The sequence below is a fragment of the Pimephales promelas genome, chromosome 10 (assembly GCF_988280905.1).
Source record: "Pimephales promelas chromosome 10, fPimPro1.hap1.1, whole genome shotgun sequence".
Classification (NCBI taxonomy): Eukaryota; Metazoa; Chordata; class Actinopteri; order Cypriniformes; family Leuciscidae; genus Pimephales; species Pimephales promelas.
The window spans coordinates 28,291,426-28,302,703 of NC_142778.1; the positions used below are offsets into that span (position 1 = coordinate 28,291,426).

The 11,278-nt window shown below is 37.6% G+C and overlaps 2 protein-coding genes across 2 annotated transcripts; one reads left to right on the forward strand and one right to left on the reverse strand.

The window, feature by feature from the left end:
* Window positions 1-92: 92 nt before the first annotated feature.
* Window positions 93-9,105, reverse strand: bbs2 (Bardet-Biedl syndrome 2). The gene is made up of 18 exons (XM_039691780.2): window positions 8,987-9,105; window positions 7,751-7,914; window positions 6,787-7,014; window positions 6,508-6,633; window positions 6,359-6,421; window positions 6,186-6,263; window positions 5,989-6,093; window positions 5,792-5,878; window positions 5,255-5,390; window positions 5,038-5,177; window positions 4,810-4,948; window positions 3,218-3,389; window positions 2,915-3,044; window positions 2,695-2,814; window positions 2,478-2,615; window positions 2,285-2,397; window positions 2,056-2,204; window positions 93-539 (listed from the first exon to the last, which is right to left on the reverse strand). The coding sequence occupies exons 2-18, from the start codon at window positions 7,865-7,867 to the stop codon at window positions 433-435; spliced, it is 2,148 nt and encodes a 715-aa protein (XP_039547714.2). The 5' UTR covers window positions 7,868-7,914; window positions 8,987-9,105; the 3' UTR covers window positions 93-432.
* A 1,161-nt stretch (window positions 9,106-10,266) lies between these two features.
* On the forward strand, window positions 10,267-11,114 carry mt2 (metallothionein 2). Its single transcript, XM_089116409.1, has 3 exons — window positions 10,267-10,426; window positions 10,711-10,776; window positions 10,858-11,114. Exons 1-3 carry the CDS (start codon window positions 10,402-10,404, stop codon window positions 10,947-10,949), a joined length of 183 nt encoding a protein of 60 aa, XP_088972535.1. The 5' UTR covers window positions 10,267-10,401; the 3' UTR covers window positions 10,950-11,114.
* Window positions 11,115-11,278: the final 164 nt, after the last annotated feature.

The window sequence follows — 11,278 nt, forward strand, 5'->3', positions numbered from 1 at the left end:
AGCGAGAACGCGCAAGAGAATTATGAATTCAGGGGAATCATTCCCGATTACTAGATTCAACAGTTTAAAAACACAGATAGAAAGAAATCCGATACATTTACATTTATATTTAATAATTTAATATCCTGTTTGAATACAGATAAAACCAGCCGATTTACAAATACATTGACTTGGTACACAAAATACAGTCTCTTTGGCTATCATGTTTTGGCTAAGACTTTACAGTTACAGACAGACCAACCCAGTTACTCCTCTAAAACAAAACTGCAGCCAGTGAAGGCAGGATTCAAAATATATCCACTCATGCAGGCCATTTCATTTCCCAGCAGGCTACTGGGCCCTTTCTGAGCCTGTTTTGGGGGGTCTCCCCCTGGAATGTGGTCTGATCTTCCAGACTTCTGCACTTTAAGGTCATTTTGGACCAGATGTTTTTCAGGAGGAAGTAGTTCCTGCTCTCATGATCTTGAAAAGAGCATTGATGTTGTTGTTCTTGATGGCATCTCGACAGGCAGTGATAACCTGAGTTTTAGGTTTTCCCACTGAAAAGCATAATTGGAAATTAATTAATTATAACAACTGAAAAAACAACTAATGAGCGAGCTGATTTTCCATCCGTTTCAAACCAAATATTTAGATGACTTCTCAAAAGAAAAGATATTTGAACAAACTGCAAGTTTGGGGCACTTGTAATCCATATAAAACACCAGTATTTCAATCATGAAAAATAGCGGGAAATTCTAAAATGCTTAAGTGGCTTAATATTCTTATCAAAAGATCAAATTCAGTATATATCTCATTGATGATGGACACTATATATAGGCAAACATGCTACATTTCATGTTAAGTTTTACTTGAAAAAGGTTTTATATGGGAAAATTCACTGTATTAGTACATTAGTAGTATAAAGGCCCGTACACACCGGGACGAATATCAGCGCGCGTTATTCGTTAGCGTTTTTCAATGCATTTTTTGTGTTCACACCCAAGCGATTTTCGCTGACGATGAGCCGAGTGAACACGCAAATTCATTCTCTGACATTAGATGGCGTTAATTTGCTCTGCAATACCACTCCATATCAGTTTTCTTTTATCAAGATGTTTGTAGTCGCTGTCGCGTTTGTCATATAGTTCTTTATGTTCTAGCACCAACGAGAACATTCATCTTGCCTTCATCTTCCTCGTCTTATTTCTTCCTGGCTGTGTAGACCATAGATATGTATATAAAGGCTAGATGTGTCGTCAGCGCTGCTGGCCAATGGAGGTCATCGTCTGCACCTGGTGGCCATCTTGTCACAGGCAGCTCGCTCACTCGTAACATTGTGGTAATGGTACATGTACTATTTAAATGACCATAACTTGCTCAATTTTCTACCGATTTTCAAACGGTTTGGTTTGTTATAAACGTCAGAGATGTAGCTATGACACTGCATACTTATGAATAATAAGTGTATAAATAAATAATCATCCACATAATTATAGCCAAATTAATAACGTTTGTAAGAAACCAAACCGTTTGTAAATCCGTCAAGATTTTAACGAGATAAGAGTATTTGTGTTCATGCTGACCACTCATCTTACATCAGCTTGTCTGTGATAAGATGGCCGCCCGCCGGTGATGACGATAGAAATTCCGCCGTAACACATCTAGCCTTTATATACATATCTATGGTGTAAGACCGTTTTGTGTTTGAGCGCCCCCAAGTTGTGTTTTACTGTAACTTCAGAAGCTCCAAACACGTGAGCAAAAGCGGCAATATCATTGGTCGGATAGTTTTTGACGCAGCGCGTCAAACTTAAAAAACGAACCCGAGGCGTTTTTTTTTTTTAAATGACGCTTTTACGCGTCGGTGTGCACACTCACATTGGCGCCCTTTGTTTAGTCACAATGCTTTTAAACGTCAGCGAATAACGCGCACGAAATTCGTCCCATTGTGAACAGGAAACAAGAAAAATCTTGTTTTGCACTCCAGGTGGGCGTTCCTATACAATGTGACGTCAAGTGAAAAGTATGAATACTCATTAACTCATAAACATTTTCTTAGTAAAATCCACCCACCTCTCAATCTCCCTGCCCTTTGGATGGCCTGGTTAACTGACTTCAGCCGTGCGAGGAGGGCATTGTGATTATTAGACCTGATTTTATATTCATTAATCAAATCTCTGTTGAGGTCATACAGCTCAATGTAGCGTTTCTTCATGTTTCTCCTAAAAAACAGAATATCATTTCTGTGAGTACATGTCTTTGAGAAAGAGAGAGGCCTGATCAATCAAACAAAGCTGCTCACCAATCACCCATGAGTCTGGCATCTTCTGCCTGGACCAGCATATTTCTTACGTAGTTGGAATGATCTGCCATTGCCGCTGTGAGCTTTTGATGCACTGAGTGAAAATCATCCACCTGACACAAACATAAAGGATTTTTGCAGCTAAAAGACTTTAAAAAATGTTTATCTTAAAGGTAATGTTGCATTTCTTCACCTCAGTGAGAATAGTTCGTAGCTCTTTGAAGTAGACCGGGAAGTCAGCTTCAGCCTGTAAGTCTTCAATGGCCAGAAAAGAAGCAAGCGACTGGATCAGATCTCCTGCCAGATCAATGTCATCTGTTCTCAACGTGATCTGATGAGGCAGAACTAAGTTAGAGATTTTTGTTTAAATAAGTAGCTAACAAATACTGACAAACACACAATAAAAGCACCTCTCCACTATGCTGCATGTTGATTCTCAGGAGACCTCCTCCACGCAGTGCGGTGAAGGTGATGTCTGGACTGTCAATGCCCTCGGACAGCAGAAAGTTCTGGTTTAGCCACATGACTACCTGCAGACATACAGTAGATGCATGCCTCATATTTCATCAGCACTATGATAATATAACAAATGCACACACAGTTCCATTTTGAGTGAGTGTGTCCCCGTACCCTCTGAGGTCTGTCATTGATGTTGAATGTGACTTTTCCTGTGGGTTCTGTGGCTGAGGAGTCAACGCTAAGGTCATACATCGAGAAGCGAGGCAGCTGACGTGTGATTTCAAATACGTGGAACTGTGTACTGTAAATGGGGAAGAAGAACAGAAAAATGCATCGTCATGAGATTTCTTTGAAATTCTTCCAGAATATTTTTTTAATAATACCTTAATTTTAAACTTAAAATAACTACTTAAAATAATCCTCAAAATGTAATCCACAATTGAGCTAATATGATGATATTCCACTTTTGTGTACCTTGTCTTTCCTCCCACAAAGGCTTTGATGTGAAGGTCAACTGGAATGTCTTTTGGAGGAATGATGGGGACACGGACACAGCCAGAGAGATTTTGAGCGCTAGGGTGAACCACGTGACTCTCACCTTCAAAAATCCCCTCAGCAAATATCAGCACGGCTCTAATTATTGTTTCTGAAGGAGGGCAGCAAAAAGAATATCTCAATTTTATGATTTAAACCTTTATGTTGATAGAGTCCAAAAAACATATATTAAGGCCACAAATTGTACTAATGTGTTTTAGAGCCAGACCGATTTATCGGCAGGCTGATATTATCTGCCGATATTAGGCGTTTTCCAAACTATCTGTATCGGCAGTTATAATGGCCGATAAATGAATATTTGAAGAGTTCAGATGCAAAAGCCTCTAAGTGCCATTTGAAATTTTCTTCTAGAATGATAATTTTTATCAAGCTTGTATATTTAAGTTCAGTGATTTCCCTTAAATGGCAATGATAATTACCTATTAATTGTTATTTAAGTGAAATTACTGAACTTAAATATACAAGTTTGATAAAAATCATCAGTAAAGAAGAAAATTTCAAATGGCATTTAGAGGCTTTTGCATCTGAACTCTTCATTTCAAAAATAAAATAAAAACAGACGAAACAAACTGTGAGTATTGGAGTTGTATAGCTTGTCCATTAGAGGGCACTCTACACCGTCCCTGTTGGCAACACTCGTTGAGTTGGTCACGAGACATACATTGCTTGAATAACAATTAAAAGAACATCCCCATCAGTTCTCTTAACTCAAATAAGCATGACAAATTTGTGACTATCATGTCCAGTTTTGCTGCTCTTAAATAAGCCGAGAGTGAAGCGGAATTAGCTAATAATAGTGACGTTACGTTGTTACATGTAGTTAACTGACTGTCCTTTTAACTTTGGACAATGTGACTGAAGTATTTCTTTAATAGCGTGTGACAGTTATAGCAATGAGACGAATCATCTCTCCTTGGCCTGTTATATTGAAAATGTATGTTTTACAATTTGCAGTATCACGTTATCCATTGCTAAATTATGGCTTATTTATGGCGAATTTAGTTAAAACTCATAAAGAACTACAAATAACTAATGTTAGGGAAATCTGTTAATGTTTTGTTGCGTGTTTCTAAAATATATATATATATATATACAGGCCGATATATCGGAATATCGGATTTTAAAACCAACAAATATTTGTATCGGTATCGGCCTTCAAAATCCTTTATCGGTCGGGCTCTAATGTGTTCCCTTGTTTTAGTAAATCATGACCATCTTAAGCTAATTTGTTTCCTTGTTTTAGATAAACCGTGGCCACGTTTTCATAATTCATTTCCAATTAATTCTAATTGTGACTACATTGTACTAATTCATTCCTTTGTTTTAATTTAGTGAAATTGTGGCCATGATGTCTTGTTTTTCCCCACAATATGATGCATGGTGCTCTGTACAGGTTAAACTGATTTTACAAATTTTAAAGTGGCCTAACAAAAAAAAAAACCCATAATAGATCAGCTGTAGTACAGGTGAAAAAAGTGTGAAAAAAAGAGTTGAGATGGTTTTAACTGTACCATTCGGAGTGGAGATGTTGAGTTCTATGTGTGCTCTCTGACTCTCTGTGGCTCTTCGTACAGACAAGGCTGTCTGGAGCTGCGTGTTAGCTGGAATTACACCCATCTTAAATTCCCCCTCCGAAACTCCAGGAAGAGCCTATGTCACACAAATTTAACTCGTCAAAAACTGCATTGTGAAACATCAACATAAATCACAACATTTTAACTAAAGAACGCATGTATAACCTTGGAATTTTCCTCGTAGTTTCGTAACTCCAGCATCAGGTTCTGTTTACGTTGGCTCAGCTCCCTGATCAGGTCTTGTTCTACACTTGCATCCATTAGGTTTCCCTTCATATCTTTACTGGCAGGCAGATAGCCACGTACTGTAGGATGACACATATATATGATGAGCCAATACTCAAAGGCAACATGCATTTATGATACATGTCCGTCATCTCACCCTCTCCCTCCACAGAGGTGCATATAAGCTGAATCTGTCCATCCATGCGATAGTCTCCCTCAACAACCCCAGCCACAGAGGATGAGAAGTTATCCTTGAAGATCACCTCACCAGTGCGATCACTGCGAGCATCAATCTAGACATGGAATCACAGGAAATCCTCTCTTTTTACTTGTACAGCAAAAACCTTGGTAAGTAAAATGAAATGTGAGGGTATGTTTACACGACAACGCTGTACTGAAAAAGATTTTTTCTTTGCAATTACAGATGACAATGTTGCCGAAATGATCCCTGAAAATAACTAAAAACGCTGTATTATGCATGCCCGGCCAGTAGTTGTTAAGAAATACTATGCGTCTATTGACTGAACATTGTTTTCACAAATTTGCAATTTTATACCAGCTTTCAAAACATTGCATTTTCCCCCAAAACGCTGTCTTAGTGTAAATGGATAGCCAAAACATATAAAGTTTTCAGTTTTTAGTTGAAAAATGTGTCGTGTAAACAGCCACTCAGTGTAATTTCTAAAAGACTGACCTTTCCATTGGACCACCCAGTTATGAGCTCAACAACACCATCAGCGTTAAGATCAAAGGCATGGATACTCATGGCGTGATTTTTAGACTGTGAGAAAACATATCTAAATTATTCTTCCTCATTTATGTTGATTAATGATCATTTTCATATAGGAATGCTGATTCAGGTTTAATTTTGAATGGACCAAAATGCACTACCTTGATCCTCCAGTAGCGTGCAGTGCGGTCATACACTCCTACTGTGCCATTGGCCAGAGCATAGCCAAACCTGCTGCCGTGCATGTGACAAAGCGATGTGACTGTCTGATAGAAACAAAGCAAAGACTGTACATAAAAAAAAAGTTTCTAAAAAAAATAAAAAATAAAAAATCAACCAAAAATCACATAATACATACTTCATTTTCTGACATCTCAGTCACCAGTTCATCCTCTTTGAACACCCTGATGTCAAAGTCGTCTGAGCCGACAAGCAGCTGGAAAGATGGGATGCGAGGTCAATTTATGAAAGCACTATTTTATAATAAATTACTGTCATTATGACGTGAAAACGAAAAGAATAATGACTCACCTCATTCTTGCCATCTGCAGTAAAGTCACAAAGCACAAGTGATCGTACATTATCTCCGGTGACCTTTAAAAAAATAGGTATACCTATAAATATCCTTCATAGTTTTGTTTCTCAAATATATTTTGAATATAGGACGCAAAAAATCTTACTGTCCAGAACTGGTCATTTCCCTCATAGTCAAAGCCTTGCAGAGCACAGTTTCCACCAATGATGGCAAGGGTGGACTGGATATCTCCTAGTTTTCCCAGAACAATGGCATTGGCCCCATCAGTCACCTGTTATTTAATAAGCATGTGATATAGCATTTTTTACTTGAATAAGAATTATTCAACCACCTGGTATCGATGTCTTAAGAAATCTATTTATTTTAAGAATCCATTCTTTAAAAAGCAGATTTATGTGTAGGAGACACACCATATAAACCTTACCTCTTTGTAGAAGACATCGGTGTTGTCATGCACATCATAGGCCAACAGGTTAGTTTGAGAGCCTACGAGCAGAGTGTGTCCTGTGGTGTTGGGTCCCAGAGTACCAGCCGTCAGACAGCTGACTGCCTGGTTGATATTGAGGAGTGAGATATCGGAGTCCTGGGTACTCTGACTCAGCCGGTGGGCTGCTGGCCTCTGGCCTCGAATGTGAGGGTTGTGGATAAACACCTAGATGGGTTTAGAAGTTATACTGGATTGCACCGTGTGTGAAAAAGCACATGGATTAATATGTAGCTATTATATTACATTTTTTAGATTACAACATTTTTGTGTGTTCAATTCAGATCCTTTATTGTATAAATATGACAAACTTTGTAACAAAAATAGCCAGTTACATCAATCCCGCTTGAGGCACACAAGGAGCTGCTTGTGTAAATGTACAAAAAAAAAGACTAAATAAAGATTGGCAAAGCTATGGGCACTATGAAGTCCATTGTAATAAAATACAACAAACAAAGCTGGCTATGCTGCCAACCAAGCTTGGGAAAAATTCTGTCAGAGAAAAAAAAAATTGGCACTTGTCAGAGAAAAAACAAGAATGCAAGTAGGCCTACAACAACGGCAAGAGTAGCAAAGCCCTCTCCATGAATTGAACAAAATATGTACTTTTTACGCACCAATAATAATTGTTTTCTGGACGATCCGATTTTAACAAACAACTATTGACGATTCAGATACTGACATTTGTCACTTTCTCTCTTTTTTGAACTTTTGTTATAAAAATAGATTTGTTCTTTTTAAAGGTATGTGTTTTAGTCGATAGTAGTGAGCGAATTTGTATGTCTTTTGTTATATGATTAAAACACAGACAGGAGCACAGCAGGAGAAAAATAAATAAATAAATAAATAAATCCCCAGACACATCAGTGCTTCTCTACTTTTTAATATAATACTTTTCACTTACCTTGCCTGCTTGTGTGGCTGCAGTGAGGCATGGATGTATCCCATCATACTTTCCAATTGCAACCATTCGAGGGTTAATCTTATGGTTCAGTTTAAGGGTGAAGATGGGCACTAACATTGTGGCACAGCTCAACAGCAAAATCAGATGTTAACAATGCAAACTTCCTGTGAAAATAAACAGATGTTAAAACAATGATTGTAAACATTCACAGCAAGAATCTCCAACATGATCGCAAGTCAATGAAGCATTATTGTGAAATATATATATATATTGAAGAGTTCAGATGCAAAAGCCTCTAAATGCCATTTGAAATTTTCTTCTTTAATGATGATTTTTATCAAACTTGTATATTTAAGTTCAGTAATTTCACTTAAATGGCAATGATAATTACCCATTAATTGTTATTTAAGTGAAATTACTGAACTTAAATATACAAGTCTGATAAAAATCATCATTAAAGAAGAAAATTTTAAGTGGCATTTAGAGGCTTTTGCATCTGAACTCTTCATATATATATATATATATATATATATATATATATATATATATATATATATTCATATATATATTACACTCACACACAATACACTCACATTTATAACAGTTTACTCAGTTTTGTGTACATTTTCCGGTTTTGATATTTGTAAATGTTTATTATCTACAGCTCAAAAATGTTACTGTCAAATAAACAAAACTTTTACATAATTAGAACTAGTATAAATGAAATTAAAAGTCTATTTTGGGTAAAGGGGAAATTATCCACAACAAGAGTATTCAGGCTTTAACTACCCCATAACTACCCCTTCTCTCTGGGTAATAGAATAAACAGCTTACTGTGCTTCTCGCCCGATGGGGCTTCCGTTGCCTAGCAACAGTGGGCAGCTTGTCACGGCATTACCAAGCCACTTTTGCTAGCATGCTATTCTGCTAATCCTTTTAGTGTACACCTCTGCTCACTAAACTATGTTTAAAAAAAGGTTTTATTTTGCGCTTCTATTTTAATATATGAATTATGCGACGCCAGTTTCATTCAAAACATGCTAGCGATATATAAGCCAGATCTAGGCAACTCAGTGTATTCTCTATGCCCTGGCTAGGGGTGCTGCTAGTGCTAACCCTACGTAGCTAATAGCAGAAACCCTTCGTACTGTGCTCGGAGATGATCATGTGTGCATAATTATATTCCATTTGCTACTGCAATAAACTTATGAGTTACATTCAGTGGATGTGTCTTACCGCAGCCGCAAGCTTGTTCGCTGCCAGGTGTTGAGCTATTCTGTTATTACTGACAGGACAAATTGATGCCCATAACTTGGAGAGGATTGTTTCCAGCAGGATGTGCAGTGAGCACCGTGAGCACCGTGAGCACGCGCAGAGGTCCTGATTTAAGAACTTAACAGAAAGGCCATAATAAAAGTTGACAGTTTCTATAATGTTGCAAAAAAAATCGACACACCACGAGTCCAACAATGAATTTGTTCGCACACTCTAGTAAAAACCTTTACTATGGCTTACTCAAAGTTTTTGGTAAAACATTTTTACACTTAAAAATATTGATTACATTTTAAACCAGAAAGCATTTTAAAGTGAAATCTATTACATAAACTGTATGAACTGAGTAAGTGTAAGTAAAAAAAAGTAGATCTGAGTAACTGCTTTTGGTACAAATAAAATTGAGACAACAACAAAACAATATATTATTATATACGATATTATTATTATATTTGGAGGGGGGGGGGGTCTTTTTAATGATTTATTAACTTTAAATGATTTCTTCAATGATTATTCATCCCCAAAATTCAAAGACACTCTGCACTCGTTACATCAATTCAGTTGTAATTGGTAATGGAAAAATACTCCGGCCAGCAGCGAGAGAGTAAACGAGTGCAAATCAATTCTTCTGTTTACAGAGGTTTCGGCCGCATCTTCGCCGAGTGCAGACAGAGGGAGGGAGTACGTGCTAGGCGGTCACGCACACGCACGCAGTGTCGTGTGCAGAGAGAGGGGACAAACTGTTGACAAACAATTATAGGAGAGAATAAAGCTTTCATAAACCCAAGAATTGCCTCTAGGTGGTCGTCTTTTGTGTCTTTAATGTAATATGGGTCAAAATCTGCTTAAGTTAGGCTTAGCCAATGTTTACTTTAATATTTAAAGTCGTATTACATTTCTCAGAAATCTAAAACCATTAAATACGCACTGGGCAAACATGACAAAGTACGGTCTTTTATATTCTTCGACTTCTTTGATTCTAACAAACTATAATGCTATCAAACAAAAAGGTCTTTCCATCTCCCAAAACTAAAGTAACAAACAAAAGCATTGCATTATATAATCACGTAAACAAACTGCAATCAACATTCAGCCAGAGTGGTAACTTAAGTTATATAATCGTAAAAACAACACATTGATGTGACAGGGTGGAAATGATGACTCCTGAATCTTGATTGTTTGATAGTTTTTGCACCCAGTGTGATTAATGATGAATGACCGTGAGGGCGGGCTTTTGCACTCGGTGTGTTCGGTCAGAGCTGTATAAAAGCAGCGCGCGATCAGTTCTCTGGCACCTTCTACATCAACTCATTCACTTACCGAGTGAAGCGATACTTCCAAAGGACTTTCGGGCTCTTTAAGCTTACTCTTCAGGAAAAATGGATCCTTGCGATTGCGCCAAGAGTAAGTGTTTTAGCCATTGTTTACAGTGTTGAATTTAGTTTTGGAATCAAGTTAGGCTACAACATACTTGCAGCTGTAGGTGTCCTGACGTCACATTTGTACCTGTCAGGTTGTTTTACCAGGGCTTATTTAACTTTAAAATATTTATGTTGTTTTATGGATGGGGGATAGGTGGACTTTAATAAAGCCTCAAACTACATAAATATTATGCTGGTAGTCTTAGTTCTATTGAATTGGCTTAATGGGAGTTATCAGTAATGTTTTTTTCATTAATGTCTTTGTAGCTGGAACTTGCAACTGTGGTGCCACCTGCAAGTGCACTAACTGCCAGTGTACAACATGCAAGAAGAGTAAGTGAACTTCAAAACCGTTTACTTTATGTGTTAGTTTCTCTCTGAGGTGGCTAAACCTTATTTCTTCTGTTGTCACAGGTTGCTGTCCCTGCTGCCCATCTGGTTGCAGCAAATGTGCCTCTGGATGTGTCTGTAAGGGCAATTCCTGCGGCTCCAGCTGCTGTCAATGAGGAGGTCGACGTGATGTTTTGCTACAACAATGTGATTTTGTTCATCTGTATTTGTCATTGTTTTGCATTGCAGTGTCTTTCTATGGAATAAATGACCTCCCAGTTATCCAAATCTGACTGTTTAATGTTGTGAATCATTTAACAAAATCTATAGAGGGGGGGGGGGGGGGGGATGCACTGATTTGTACTGCTATAAGACATCACAAGATGTCAGTTCTTTAGAAATGGATATCTGTAAATCATTCTGCCATGTCCCTTTAGACATTTGTCTAAAATAAATAAATTTCAGCAGTTAATTGTGTGTGGCTTTATTTCATACCTCTTGTTTT